Here is a 16,328-nt window from a genome sequence, read left to right as displayed (position 1 = left end):
GTGAAATGGCAGGCTTTGTCATTTGCCTTTATATTCAGTAAGTTTTTATGTTAAAATTCTTTATTTATTTTTCCGGAATTAAAGTCAGAATCTTTACTCACTACTGCCTAATAATATATGTAGCTTCTTAAATGAATATGTGAAAAAGAATAAGATGTTGAGCATGATAAGCTTCGTAGATCCTAGCACAATTGGTGCCATTGGATGTGGTACTGCAGTGCAGAGGTCACGTGCACTAGCTACATGTTTCAAGGGTGCTAATAAAGGCCAATATTTTCAGATGCCTTACAATGATGTGTGAGTATTTAATTTATACTATTGCTAGCTTATAAGCCATTCTCTCAAATAATTTTCTTAGATTAAAATGATCATATGTATGGCCATTTTTAAGTTGATTTCTTAAGACAATTTAAGTTACAAATTTTATATACATGAATATAATTTTGAGTTTAAACTTGATAATATTTCTTGCAAATTGTAAGTTGAATTTACGGTAATTTAGGGTTCAATTTTATTAGAAGGTGAATTAGATTATGTCAATTTTGCTAGAACTGTTATGCATCTTTATTCATATTTTTTGTAGGAACCACTGGACGTTGACAGTTGTGAAACCCGAAGCAGAGATGGTCTATTACATGGACCCTCTTAAACGTCGAATTGCAAACGGGGAATGGGTTGATGTTGTCGACAAGTAAGTACAACTTATAAAGTTTGTGTATACGAGTCTTTACTTGTAAATTACCTTGTCAACCCATATTTTGCACTATTTTTTTAATCTGTTCATATATTTTTTTTGTTTATAGTGCCATTAAGCTGTATTATGGGAGAATATGGTGGTAATAATATTTCTCATAATTTTAATTTATGTCTTGTATGAAATTGTAATTTAATTTATGTTTGCTTTTTTCAGGGAGTTCCAGTGCAGACGGGGAACAAGGATTGTGGCTTGTTCGTTATGGGGTACATGAAGGAAATTATTCATGACAAAGAGCTTGACTTTGTCACTAAGGTAAGAAATTTACTTTCTTTGGATTTTCTCACCATTTTGTATTTACGCGTACGTTAGTAGCATATGTGACTTACAAAAATTTTGGATGGTTTTTCAGTGGTTGCGTAGGTCGAACCAGGTGTATGCTGATGTTGACATAAATGAGATTCGCGTTGAATTTGCAAAATATTTTATGAAAAGCTATGCAAGTTAAGGTTCTAGATTCTGATCATTTTCTTTAGAAATATTTGGTCAAGTGCAAGTTTTCAAATATGTAGTTGGTGATATGAGACGTTAAGTAAACTTTGGATGTTTGGTAGAAGTTCTTATGCGCTGATCAGATTGTAGGATTTGGTTTTTGTTGAATTTGTTTTTAAGTATTGTGAATGTTGAAGTCTATGGATGTAGTTCTATTTAGTTGATTTGGATTGTGTTCCTAGATTGATAAGTTGCGGATTGATAGATTGGATGATATGGATTTAGTTTTATATGGATTTGTGATTGGTAAAATTTAGTTTTAAGTTTCCGCAGGCGGTGGTGTGCATGAACTGTGAATTTGGTATGCAAAAAGTTTACACTTCAACAGATAATGGTGATTCAAAGCAAAAACAACTATTGTATAGTACATATTAAAACAACAGCCACCTTAAGTAATGCATTATCAACACAGTTGCCTTATGCTAGATAATCTAATAGGTAAAAATTATAAGCCATTGTGTCAATAATATTCAAGTAACTGGTATAAATTAGACAGTGTTGTCTCAAAATAAAAAGAACAATGTGACTACTATACAGAGAATTGTCTGAATAGTTTTGAGATAACAGTGAACACTTACTCCATATTCAAAATAATTGTTTAAAAGCATGTACACGACACTTGATTTGAACAAAACTGTTGTTTTAATACCATCCACACAACGGTGCTGAACAAAAGCCATTGTCACAAAAAAACTAGAATAAGGGCTTTTCTTGAGAACTGTTTTTGTTATGTTTTGAGACAATAGTGAAATTGAAATTACCTTTGTCTCAATAGATATAAAATTTTAAGAATAAAATTAGATACTCTTAGTTGACACAAATTTATCGTTGTGTAGAACTAAAACAGTTGTTTTACTCTGTTTCAACAACGGTTCTTATTTCCAATTCTGTTGTTTGTCTTGAACTGTAAATTGAATACTCTTAGTTGACACAAATTTACCGTTGTGTAGAACTAAAACTGTTATTTTACTCTGTTTTCAACAACAGTTCTTGTTTTTAATTCCGTTGTTTGTCTTGAACTGTAACAATTCTTGCATAACTGTTGTGCTATCTTGTTCTAACAAAGGTTGAAAAACCGTTGTCTTACTTCATATCAGACGAGTGTTGGGTATTCAACGGAAAATTTTGAAGTCAGACAAGGGTGCAAAACTGTTGTGTCAAAGCAAATTTCTTGTAGTGATACCTTGTATTTGAACTTTACTCCAACAGTTGTACTCAAACAGCTCTCGCTCAATTTATCCAATCGATTTGTGGTCTCTTTCCGCTCTCGCCACTTTTAGCTCTCGAGTTTGAGGTCTAGGTATCATTTTGTTTTGTGTGGAGTTTCTATTTTGTTTTGTTTTGGCCCGGTTCAGAAAGCCCGCTTTGAAAATATTTCGAAGCCTGCCCAAATTTTCAGAGCCCGCGAGCCAAATTGTGACATCTGTAACAACTAATGTCTAAACCGTTGCTATAATTTGAACTTTTTTTACTTTTCACCATCAACTATAATGATTTTTAAAAAGCATTGCAATATCTCTAAAATTTTAAAAACTTACTGAAAATATTGTCTTATTGGAATGATTTTTCGACAGTCTGGTTGTGATAACCAATCTTTGGTGTAGTATAATATAATTAATATATATATATAGCCCATAAAATAATTATTATTTTTAAAATAATATTAACAATATACTCTCTCAGTCCCATAACATTAATCACTTTCAGTTTCTAGTACAAGTATGTGGATATTATTTCAAAATTACCATTTTGAAAATTGTATAATAATTAGTAAGCATGGTATAAAAGTTTAAATTTTTGCATTTACAATGGATACAAGTGAAAAGAGTTTTTCTAGTGTGTGACCATGGACACACCGTAATCACTAATTTTTCATCATTATAAATGAGTGAAGTGAAAATATACCATTAAATTAATCTTTTTTACGTACCTTCGAAAAAGCTAAAGACTAGCATAACACGGTTTTCAATGCAAAAGGTGGCAGCTTACTAAAGTATCTCAGAGTTTTTGGATATAGATAAACAAAACACTCAGCTGTAATCGTTAAGATTTTTATTAATCAAGCACAAGCATCTTGCAATACAAAGATTAGAAGCATGAATTTCATTTAACACAAAACAATAAGTAAATAATGGCTGGACAGCCACACAACACATCATTCGATAAACCAAACTTTCATCGGCTTAAAATAGAGCCTGCAGCTGTTGGACGGTGTTTTTGTTTAGTTGGAAAGCCTTGGCAAGAATGTCAGCTGATATATCACGATTGGCTCCGAATACGGCATTTGCAATGGTGATAACCCCTGGGTTTTGGCTGTTGAGACCAGCAATTGCTACTGCATTACCATATCCAATATTTTGTTGGTAGTGTATAAGGCCTTGAGGGAACACAAACACATCACCTTCGTTAAGATCTTTGGTGATGTGTCGATTATCTGGATTCGAAGTGACAAATCCAACCCTCAATGTACCTTTGATAACTGTCAAAATTTCAGTAGCACGAGGATGAGTATGTGGAGCATTGATTCCCCATGGTGCAAAGTCGATACGAACAAGAGAAATGCCAAGAGTGTTGAGTCCAGGAATCCTAGCAACATTAACTGTAGTTACATTTGATCCAACTTTATTGGATGATGTGTCACCAGCTACGTTCAATCCGCCAGTAAAGAAGTCGTTTTCAGTTACAACCTTGGGGTCCTTACAAACTAGTCCGTTCACCAAAACTGAAAGAATAATAAGCAAATTTGTAAGTAATTTGTAGTCTACAAGTAAAACGTAGACAAGAAAAGTGATAATAAAGAATATGAGGTAGTTATGTTAAGAATGCATGTAGAGTAAATACCTGGGCTATTTGCATCAGCAACACAGAAATCCTGAAGAGGATTATTATCAGTTGCCAGAGCAACAAAGCAAGTCATAGCAGTTACTATTAAACATATAAAAAGAATTTTGGAGCCACCTGAAGAATCCATCTATAAAAACTTTTGGTTATAATTATAATCGGTGTTAAAAGACCAAATGCTGAGTTTCGAGAGTTGAGTTGTGAAGTTATGGATCTTGCACAAGGCTTTTATAGAAGAAACTAGGGAAGGGTGACAAAGAGGATGAATGAGACGCATGTATTTCTTAAATAACTAATGCATTGACCTAGTCCCTTTGTAATGTTTGAATTTGAATTACTCTACTTTAATTATATACACAATCCAGATACAGAAATGGAACTGGTAAAATTGCCAATTCAATCAATATCATTCTACACACTATCTAAATATTGAAGTGGTGAATCTGTTTTTTCGTATTTGTTATTCTTTTTTCTTATCAGGTACTCTTGCGGCCAACTGCAGTAACATAACGTAGCTCGTTAAATACACAGTGTTTTGAATGCTCATTCATTTATTATCTACAAGCAACATTAGCACCAGACCATCTCCATTAATTTTAGTTGAAGTACCATATACATGTTATACAATTTATCAATTTACGACTCTGTCCAGAGCCTTCATTTTATTGGAAAAAATGTTAAATGTAACTTTCTTTACAAACCTAAAAGCGAACTTTAAGCTCGTGAGTAGATATCCAACATGTACCGAACATAAATTAAATTAATTATTGTTAAGAATATTCAACCATTTTAAGTTCTTCGGTAGTTGTTAAAAACTTCGTATATGTTTCAACAGCTTTTACCTGCTATTACGTTCAGAACCTGCCATTACCTCCTCAAAACAACGTTGGCGGCTTAATTAATTACCGTACGAAGAAGATAATTATTTAATCAAATTTTTTAGTGTGTATCCAAGGTTAAAAATAAGAATTTGTGTTTAATAAATTATTAAAATTTTATTAGTGAAAAATTTATTATTAATGATAAACTCCTGCATGTGCCAAAATTTTTACTAATAAAATTTTCACAACTCATTAACAAGGGCCGATCATCCTTGGGCAGAGGTGGGTTCAAGCCTGGTAGTAAGAGTAAATTGCACTTTGCACATTCACTTTTTCGTTTTGATTTTAAACTTTTAATTTTAGCTCAATATATCACTCAACTTATATTTTATTTGGAATAATTTTTTTATATTTATATTATCAATGTGCACGGTATTTATAATCTTGTAACACATTACATCCCGATTTTAAATTCGACTAGTTTGAAAATATATATAAATTTGTATGATAATATTAGATAATATTTTTTTACTTAAAAATAATTAAAATATAAATATTCTCTATTAAATCTGAATCAAAATCACAAATAAGTCTTTTATCCAAATTAATTTAATTTAAATACTATGAAAATAATTTTAAATTATATATATTTTAAATAATAATATCAAAAGATATCTATTTTGTCAAATATACGTGTCTAGGTTTTGATATCACTTTTTGGCACAATCTTTATAATTTATAATTTCCTATTTTTGTTTTAATATTTTTATAATAAATCTCTGTTAACTATAAATTAGCTAAAAAAATGTACCAAATTAAAAACTCATAACATACATGCAATGTTATTGTACATTCTTTTTCACTCAATGTTGAACTAAACTCCACAAACAACAATTTTCTACTTTATATGGTTTGGATTTTATAATATAATAATCTACTAAAAATCATCAAATTTAAAATTTATGTTTGGGTTAAAGATTTCATTAATTTTATAGTATTTGGTTTTGATTTGGCATTTTTATACCATTAACTTTGGGTTTTGTTTATTTTAAAAAAAATCACACTCAACCCTAACTAGTTTTTTTGTTATATGTTTTATTTTTTTAATTTAATTTTATATTATACATTTTTATGGATTTCAAAAGTTATGAAAATTTAAAGTAAATTATAAAATATAAAACTATATAGGGTGCATATCGTCAATATATTAAAACTATGGGGTGTATATCATCATTATATAAACTTTAAAAAATCCAATTTTATCCTTGACAATAACGGTAATTTTGGAGGAAAATTATTAAAAGGGTGTAATGTGAAGTGTAATTTAAAATTAAGGGATGTATTGTACCAAAATTATAAGTTTAAGATCAAAAAAAAAGTGAATATTTATAAAGGGTGTAAAATGTCATTTACTCTTATTTAAAATTGATCCTTAAAATGTTCTGTAAACTAGGTAATTATCTTTGAAGAACTTGGTTTTTTCCCTTTTTGTAGGCAGGTTAATGATTTGCAAGCTTAGATTTAAGTATAGTAATTATAATTTTATAGATGTATCTTGATTAATTGCAAAAATCAAATTCATACCAACTAACTTATATACAACATATTTTATGTTTGTTAATTTTCTTTAATAATACTAATTTTAAATCACCTTTATACAAATCATAATTTTGTTGGTGTTTCTTTACTTTTCAGAGAATACCAATTTAAAATTCATGTGACGGTTTTGATATAATTTTAAATCAATACTTTACTTACTCTCAATGTAAATAATAAATTCTAATTAAATATATTTTAAGAGTATAATTGTATAAGTTTATAAATAATTAAAAGAAACCAATAATATGTGGTTCATGAAAATATAACCCTCCACTTATATTATATCTTAAAATTTAATATCAGTAAATATTTATTTTTACTATATTGTTGGCGTAATTCAAAAAATAGACTTTTGAATATATTAATTTTTAATTACACATTTTCGGTCAAACGAGTTACATTCATTTTTTTTATTTTGAGGAAAATGATATTACCCCTTTTAAAATTGAGAACATTTTTAAAAAAATAAAAATTTGTTTTGAAGAAATTGTTATTATGCTACAATAACTATATACATTTGAAAATTTATTTTTATAAAAAAAAAATTATAATAAAATATTTAATTTCAATAAAATCAATTTATGGGTGTAGCTTGTACTCATTTTACGGAACATAAATTATACTGAACACATAAATGAGAAAAAAAAACTGAACCCTGGCAACTTCAAAGTCTAGGTCCGTCCCAGCTCAGTAACCACGGATTCTTATCAGTAAAAATGGCCACGCACTAAAAAAATGTTATTCAATTTAATAAGCAGGGCTTTTCATTGAAACGAGTTGGTCATGATAACGATTGTTAACAGTAGTAGTACGTATATAACAAACATTAATAACAAGCTGCACATACACGTAGGATTAATGCACGCTAAAACTATAGTGTAACTTTAACTTACCCCTCGTGATAAGCTCTCACAGTCACAATCGTTGGTCCTGACCGACTCCATAATCTCAAAATAGTAATATATTTGTTTTAAAAAAAATCTAGATATAACTGAGATAAAATTATTAGGATGACAGAATAAATATTGTTCACTTAATTATTCCACATCGTACATTCATGCTCCATTGAAAATTCAACAATTTATTTATTTGTTGATATATGAATTTTTTGTTGAATTAAGGAGATTTTGCGATCACTTCGTACATATGCTCAAGTAAAACTGCAAAACATTGTTGCTGTAAAAGACATTTGAAAATTGTAATATAAGCTCATTGGTACTTCCGAAGCGAACTCTGACCAAACAGCGAAACGCGAAAGTCTTCTAAGATGGTCCTTTTATTTTTATTTTTGAATCACAATGTAAATGTTAGTTTTTTTCAGTTGGCCTGTAGGGTTTTTTGTATCTAGTTGGCTAAACGGGTTAGGAATTATTATAACCGATTGCTGCTTCTTACAATTGCCTGTTATTGATCGTTTTATTTTTTCAGTAAATTCTCTAAACCTTCCTTTTTTTTGCTATCAAATGCCTCGTTAAGATTACAAATTAATGAAAGAAAAATTAAGTGTACCTGAATCACGACTAGATCCCCTATTCAAATATTAAAATTTGATAGAAACAAAATTGGGACAAGTTAATCCGTTTTTTTTATTAAGAAAAAGTATAGATTATATATAAAAGGACTTTAACAAAGGAGAAGGGATACAGTATTTTGGACTAGAACTAGACAAAATACAAAGTTGTGACTGACAAGATTTTTATTTAAGCTTGCTACCAACAAGCACACTGTGATATAAAATTAAAATCAACAATTTCAGATAAATCTGATTCTTAAAATAGAGCCTGCAGCTGTCGGACTGTGTTTTTGTTTAGTTGAAAAGCCTTGGCAAGAATATCAGCAGATATATCTGGATTGGCTCCAAATACAGCATTTGCAATTGTGATAACCCCCGGATTTTGGCTGCTGAGAGCAGCAATCACTACTGCATTATCATGTCCAATATTTTGTTGGTAGTGTATAAGACCTTCTGGGAACACAAACACATCACCTTCGTTAAGAACTTTGGTGATATGTCGATTATCTGGATTCGAAGTGACAAATCCAACCCTCAATGTACCTTTGATAACTGTCAAAATTTCAGTAGCACGGGGATGCGTGTGTGGAGCATTGATTCCATAGGGTGCAAAGTCGATACGAACAAGAGAAATGCCAAGAGTGTTGAGTCCAGGAATCCTAGCAACATTAACTGTAGTTACATTTGATCCAACTAGATTGGACGATGTGTCACCAGCTACGTTCAATCCGCTAGTAAAGAAGTCGTTTTCGGTTACAACCTTGGGGTCCTTACAAACTAGTCCGTTCACCAAAACTGAAAGAAGAAGTAAAATAATTAGAAGTTTTTAGTGCAAGTAAATTCAAGACAAGAAGGTGAATAAAAGATAATATCAAAATGAGGTAGTTATATTAAGAATGCATGCATGTAAAGTAATGTAAATACCTGGGCTATTTGCATCAGCAACACAAAAATCCTGAAGAGGATTATTATCAGTTGCCAGAGCAACAAAGCAAGTCATACTACTTAAGAAACCTATGAGAAGAACTTTAGTACCGAATGAAGAAACCATGTTTAAAAATTTCGGGTGTGGAAGAGATAAGAAAGCAAATAAAATGATGAGCTTTGAGAGTTGAAGTAATTGTGAAGATACGGATATAGTGCAGACTACATATAGAGAACTCCTGAAGGACAAACTACGCTGATCTAGTCCTAAATGTTAGAACATGTCTAAGTTAATGTCTCACGCTAAATTAAGACCCAGTATAACAACTGCTTATTTCTCAATTTATTATTCTTTTTATTTTTATTCTACTTCGATCAATGATTATGAAGTAGTAAAACTATAAATTTCACATTTTTTGAGAAAATATTATTAACTTTTATTTCCCGCAAATTTACTGTGAAATCTTTTTATCTCCTATTATTGTGCTGGTTTCTTATAATTAACTATATCTTATTCATAAATATTGCTTTTGTTCATTGATAAAAAGAATTATATTCCCATGTTGTAGCCTCTAGTATTATAAAAATATCATGTAATGCCTTCTTTTCCTTTTAAAAATGCATTACCTTTATTTTAAAAATTAATCGCAGGTTAAACTGGTTTAAAATATTTAAATAAAATTAATTTAAAATATACCTCAGTCCTCAGACGTCGAACACGTTTAAATTAGGAGGCTCCCCTGGCATTTTCTGATTAAACTTTTGTTTAGGTGCTTATTTTTAACTACTATAACTACGGTTAAAAAAAACGGTCATCTAAAGTTTAACCTGCTATTTAGATTTGAAGATGATTTTTCAGAGAAATCAAACGTTGCTTAAATTTTCAGGCATTTGGTAAATTATGTACAGTAAGTTTTTAACTTTTTACCTACTCTGTTTTGAATCTTACTGCTTTAGCGTTAAGGATATATCTAGAACGAAGGCTTTTACATGTAATTAGGTGTAGAGCTCAAAGAAACATCCCAAGTAATTAAAAATCCAGCGTGAATTAGTCACTGGAAGAATTTGTATGCGAAATCATTTGAATAGTTCATGCAAAAGTCATATCAGTACCAGATGATATTTACCTCTAAGCTACTTTTTTTCATTTGCATGAGCTTATGCTCTAAGTGAATAGCTTTAATTAAAGCCGCCCAGGGCTTACACAAGGGCTGCTTACACATAATACTGTAAATTTTATCCTTATACTATATAATAAGTTAAATTTTATTATCCAGAACTTTGATCCTATGCCATTCAAATAATTTCAATGGTTGATATAATATTTCTAAAATAATTAACTAAAATGATATCTTATTAGAAAAATAAATTTCTAGAATCAATTGAAATTTTTTAATACAACCACAAATATATGTCCGCCACAATTGGCGCAGTTGGTTAAAAGGAGGATAACAATCCATATCGATAGAGAACCATTATTTAAAAATTGAAAATATATAATTTTTTATTTAAAAAATCATTGAAATTTAATGAAATAGTTTAAAGTGGTTTTGTAGTAGAATCATAATAAAATCACACTTATCCAAAATTATTCAACAGTAGAATCAAATTTAAAATCACTTATTTTTTTCAAATTTCAAATGTTAAACATTTTATTATATTTAAATATAATTATTATTCTACATTATTCTATGATATAATCAAGGGTTCTCTTTTTTATATATTATGTTGAAAAAAGTTATATATATATAGGCACGTGATCAAATAAAAACTAAATTTAAAATTGAAACAAGAAACTAATTTAAACCATTAAATCAATCTAATCTAATGTTTCCTGAAAGCACCACACCCCAATAATATGTACCCTCCCACACACAATTTCAGTTTTTCCCTCCATTTTTATTTTGATTTTTCCAGTCAAACGGTAAAAAAAAATTAAATTCAACTTCACTATATTTTTCTCTATCTCGATTTGCATACCATATATGATATTTTTTAAAGTAATTTTAAAAAGAAAATATTTAGTTACTAATTTTTATTCTAAAATTAATTTCTACGGGCAGCAATGATAAGCTTGGAATGTTGTTCAGGACTAAGTGCTTGTTTGGTTCCACCAGGGAACTAATTTACTTAGGAAGTTATACTTTCTTTCTACTTGCACTTCCGGGGAAGTGTAATAAACTTGTTTGGTTGACATTTATAGGTATATGTAATTTCTAGGTACTTGTTATCATGTTTAATTTAATTTACTTATTTTATTTTTTCTTATTATTATTTTAAGTTATTATTATTATTATTATTTCATTATAATATCTATCTTATTGTTTATCTTAATTTTTTAATTATATACAATAAAAAATAATTATATAAAATTATATATCTTTTCAATATATTTTTGTATTAATGTATTAAAACATAATTACTAGTATTTTAACACATGACTTGAAATTATTTTTGTTATCATCAATAAATTATAAATGTACATTTTAAATTTTAAAATAAAATTTAGTTATATAATAATAAAAATTGAATTGTAATTATTATATTTGTAATTACAAACTCGTATGCTAACTAAAATTTTAAATATCAAATTGTATTACATGATTTTAAAAATTAAAATTATGAAATATTATTTGCACATATGCTATAATTTATTAATATAGTGAGTTAGGTTTTCTTAATTTTTAAATAATTTTAATAACAAATATCTTTCATTTAGACATAAATTTTGGATTTTAATTATTTAATATATGAATTGATTTTATATCCATACATGGGAAGTGTGACTAACCTAGGGGAGGGAGAACAACTTCCCATATTGTGCAGGCATTTGGAGTTCTAGATAATTCTAATACCCATATTTTGTGTAACCAAACAACTATATCAATTATCACTTCTCAGGTATTTAAAGTACCCACCTAAATTTATGTCAACCAAACCACTGTAAAGATCTGACCCTCTATTTCAAGGAAACATGCAAATACAATAGAATAAAAATCTAAATATTATCTTTTTATATTTGCTATTTTCTTGTATAATTTTGAACAAGTTATGAAGGTTCAACCCAAAGCTGAATGAGTTGCGTAATGCGTCATACGACTATAATTTTTAATAAAAATATGTATCATTTAGTACATCATTTGGCAGATTGTTTGATTACATTATTACACCATGCAATATAATCACCAAATACAATCTCAATATAACATGATTAAAGGTTCAAATAATTATATATATAAAAAATTAGATTTTTTAACTACTATTAAAACACCAAAATATAATTAAAAAATACAATCATAGATAAAATATGAATTAACATTGTATATATATATAGTTATATAATGTATATCATCAAAAAAATAATTCAATTCAATATTGATATATTTCTCGATATATGGATATAACTGTATTAAAATAAACATTAGAAAAAACAACATGCGTACATTCAAAAATTATAAAATTAAATTTTAAATATAAAATAGGTAATATTTAAAAAATCCTAATCACACGTATTAGAAGTTAGTTTTAATAAAAACATTACCATTTTTTATTATTAGACACGTGTCCCGGGTCTTTGAATGGTTTGCTTTACTCATAACCATATTTTATTTTTTTTTGTGCATGTCATATTTTATTTTTTTTGACGAAAGTGTATGTCATATTTTAATTAAACATGTGACGTATAAATTGTTCTCATATCGAATATTTTTGAAATTTCTGTTCAGTTTATAATAATATATTAATAAATAGTGATTTTTGGGTTGTTTCCCAGTTGGTTTATTTCCGAACTTGGAATTTGAATTTGATCCGACTTACAAAAAATACTTATAATTTTGGCCTGAATTGTCACATATGGTATCAGATGCAACTCTTGAAAACTTGATTTGTCAAGTTGCCAGAGGTGTACGAAAGTTGGTAGTATTATCCCACAATGGAAAAAAATTAAAGGTGGGAACGCAAATTTAACCGATATTATCCCACAATGACTATAAAGGTGCCATCTTGAACCAACGTGTTATCCATTCAGGCTAACGAGGACATCAGGAATTTAAGTGGGGGAATTTGTCACACCTCAGTCTCATATCGAGTAAATTAGGAACTTATGTTCAGTTTAGGAGGTAAAGTACAATAACTACGTACACTAATATGATATAAATAATATGATCCAGTCCTGCATGGTTCAGTCCCGGTTCGGCTCAGTCAAGGTTTAAACTGGTCCCAATCCCGTCTAGTTCATGAGCAACCCAGCCCCGCGACCAATAAGCGAGAAAGCCCAACACGGAGAAACACGTGGAGCACGGGCCATGACAAAGGTCCCCAAGTGATAAAGACAGCGATTAATGACCAATAATTGGCACAATCAAGGCACGTTCTAGAGCAATTTTGGCTAACTCTTGCACAATTCCTACCTGAACACATGTAAATCATCCGCGAATTTCAGGCATCCCCCGCTCCTAGCAATGAGCGATCCCGATCGAAGGTACCAACCCCTAAACCCTACCATTGGGCTATAAATGGCACAAGGAGAAGAGGTATAGGGAAAACTCTCTCCTACACACTTATACATACACCCATAGTCTCCTTACATTTCTATCTTCATCATCCAAAAGTGAGTTTTTACTCTCACGCCGAAGGCGTTGTGGGACTCAGCCCCCTTCCTCCAGTGTTATTTTGCAGAAACCCCACAGTAGCTACATCACAAGACGAGTCCTAGTACGGCATCGAAAGGACCAGATCGCATATAGGAGTTATGGTTATAACCTAACATGAACGAGACTGACGCATTATGTTAGTCATGGTCTATGCAATTAGTCTGGACCATCAATGTTATGACGCATTATGTTAGTCATGGTATGTGCAATTAGTCCGGACCATCAATGTTATTATAGTCATAATTAACATTATTAGTCCGGACTAAGCATCAATCTTCAATCTACTTAGCAAGAAAATAAATCAAGTCATGAACACAAATAGTTAGCCAGGTTCAAACCCATACTATAGGTCCGGACTTAATATAAAACCCTCAACCCATAAATAGTTGGCAGAATAATTAAATACCAAAACAAGGTCAAAACGCTTATATATACACTTATAATTTACATAAACATCGAGCACAAACCGAGAAAATAAGAACAAAAACATAAAGCAAACCTCAAACCAGTCAAACGCAACCCCAAAATGGTCTCAATCCAACCAAATTAGCAAACATTTACACAAAGCATAACAACCAACACAACACATATCTCAAAACATTCAAATCGAATACAATCACAAAATCTGAAGATGAACAGTAATGCTATGAAATTTGCATCGAATTAGAAAAGTAAAAGATAGAAGAATTACAAGTATTTAAAAGTCGAGGAGCGAAAACAAATGATCCCGGTACCGGCGGAAGAACGATCGAAATTTCGGAAGCTTTAAATCTCTTCGATTTCCCAAAGAATTGAAAAGAATGGAGAGGGATGAAAATTTTAGTAAAGTGGAAAAAGGAGAACTCTAAGGCCTTTTTATAAATGATGGAAGAAGTGAACCGTTCTTTCCACGTGGCAAGACGGGGTTGGACGAAAAATGACTTTCAAAAAAGTATATATACACACAAAATTGTATGTATAGACGATAATAATTAAACGTCATAATTGAGGAGCGATTTTTCAGGAGTAACCAATTGTCAAATATTTGAATTATAGGAGTGAAAATTCTGGAAAAACGTTACAGATTCCACAATTTTCAATGCTAACATCAAGTCCGAACCACTGGCAAGACAGAACTACCAAATCAACTATGATTCATTCTACCAGTCCGAATTGGTTATTTCACACCTAACCCGGATAAGGGGACAGAAAGCAACAAATTTTCTCTTCAAAGTCAACCAAAATTCATTATTCTAGTCCGGATTAGTCCTTTCAAATACAATCTGAACTGGGGGCAAAAACAACAAATTTTTTTCTTGAAGTCAACCAGGATCTATTATTCTACTCCGATCCTTTCAAACACAACCCAGATTGGGGGTACAAAGCAGCAAATTTTTCTCTTGAAGTCAACTAGGATGCATTCTTCTAGTCCGTATTAGTCCTTTCAAACACAACCCGGACTTGAGGCAAGTAGCAACTAATTTTTCTACAAAGCTCTCAAAGATTTAATACCATTTTATACTCTACTCCCCCATATAGAAAATTTGACTCAAAGGTCTTTGAAGCAATTTTTCTGGGATATTCATTGGAAAGAACAGCCTACAAAGTGTATGTGACTAATGAAAAAAAGATTATGGAAAGCACAGATGTGACCTTAGATAATGACAAGTGTCCAGGCTTCGAATGCCTTGATAATAAAGAAGCTGAAGCCCTTACATTTGAAAATCTCAACATTGATAGTGACTCTGATGGAGAAGATGAAGTCAATGCACAACGAATGATGAATGAAGAGTCTACTGAACAGGGAAATCATGGTAATGGAAGCTCATCTCAAACACCTGATCTTGATGGCACAAACTCAGGGGGAGAAAAAGAAGAAGGGTCTACTAGTCATACTAATAATGAAGAAAATGATGAAGACACAAGTCAACAAACTCACACTAGGAAATGGGATAAAAGTCACACCATAGAAGCAATTATTGGTGATCCTACTGCTGGTGTGAGGACTAGAAGTGCAACTGCTAATGAGTGCCTACAGGCAATAGTTATTTTCTGTAATAAGTTAAGCTTGGGGCCAACCCTAAGTTAGTTGTAATGTTATCTAAATTTGTATTATGTACTTGTAACACTTAAAGTCTGTAAAAAAGCAAAGGAGCAGACTGGAGCCTTTTTCCTAAGATAGTATCAAGCCAAAGGATTCTATTTGAAAGAAGATCAAGAAGATCATGCCTCAGAAGAATTTTGAAGAAGATTGGAGTTGAATAAATCTGTTTGGAGAAAAATGTTCTAAGTCAAGATCTCTACAATTCACAGATTTAATGTTATAGAGAAGTCATTCGAGAACTCCAGAATGGCTTATCGAGAAGTCATTCAAACTCTAGAGAGTACCGACGGATAAGCAATATATACTCGACGGATGAGCTATATATCCACTCGATGGATGAATAACATTTACTCGACGGATGAGCAATATCTACTCGACGGATAAGCTATACATCTACTCGATGGATGAGCAATATCTACTCAACGGATAAGCAATATTTACCGGGAGTAGAGAAGTCAGAAAAGTTACTCGAGAACTCAAAAAGATATCGACAAGTCATTCTTTCACTAGAGAACTCAGAGTTATCGACAAGTCTATATCCATTCGAGAACTTAGAGATATCTACAAGTCAAGTGAAGTTATGAAGACTAGAGATCTCGATGAGCTGAAGACCTCTACAAGCTAAACTCATTATGGAGTACTAGAGATC

At 30.6% G+C, this 16,328-nt stretch overlaps 2 protein-coding genes across 2 annotated transcripts; both read right to left on the bottom strand.

Moving 5' to 3' along the window:
- Positions 1 to 3,334: 3,334 nt before the first annotated feature.
- On the bottom strand, positions 3,335 to 4,314 carry LOC141667406 (putative germin-like protein 2-1). Its single transcript, XM_074473899.1, has 2 exons — positions 4,088 to 4,314; positions 3,335 to 3,968 (listed from the first exon to the last, which is right to left on the bottom strand). Exons 1-2 carry the CDS (start codon positions 4,215 to 4,217, stop codon positions 3,430 to 3,432), a joined length of 669 nt encoding a protein of 222 aa, XP_074330000.1. The 5' UTR covers positions 4,218 to 4,314; the 3' UTR covers positions 3,335 to 3,429.
- Positions 4,315 to 8,202: 3,888 nt separating this feature from the next.
- LOC141665066 (putative germin-like protein 2-1) lies at positions 8,203 to 9,071 on the bottom strand. Its single transcript, XM_074471049.1, has 2 exons — positions 8,945 to 9,071; positions 8,203 to 8,833 (listed from the first exon to the last, which is right to left on the bottom strand). Exons 1-2 carry the CDS (start codon positions 9,069 to 9,071, stop codon positions 8,277 to 8,279), a joined length of 684 nt encoding a protein of 227 aa, XP_074327150.1. The 3' UTR covers positions 8,203 to 8,276.
- Between the last annotated feature and the right edge of the window lie 7,257 nt (positions 9,072 to 16,328).

Source organism: Apium graveolens, chromosome 6 (genome assembly GCF_009905375.1).
Source record: "Apium graveolens cultivar Ventura chromosome 6, ASM990537v1, whole genome shotgun sequence".
Taxonomy (NCBI): Eukaryota; Viridiplantae; Streptophyta; class Magnoliopsida; order Apiales; family Apiaceae; genus Apium; species Apium graveolens.
This window is presented reverse-complemented; position numbering and strand designations above follow the sequence as displayed.

Excerpts from the sequence above, each read along its gene's own strand:
- LOC141667406 (XM_074473899.1), bottom strand. The coding sequence starts at position 4,217 with ATGGATTCTTCAGGTGGCTCCAAAATTCTTTTTATATGTTTAATAGTA. Across the intron at positions 3,969-4,087 it reads TGCTGATGCAAATAGCCCAG|TTTTGGTGAACGGACTAGTT; the intron begins GTATTTACTCTA and ends TTATTCTTTCAG.
- LOC141665066 (XM_074471049.1), bottom strand. The coding sequence starts at position 9,071 with ATGGTTTCTTCATTCGGTACTAAAGTTCTTCTCATAGGTTTCTTAAGT. Across the intron at positions 8,834-8,944 it reads TGCTGATGCAAATAGCCCAG|TTTTACTTCTTCTTTCAGTT; the intron begins GTATTTACATTA and ends AACTTCTAATTA.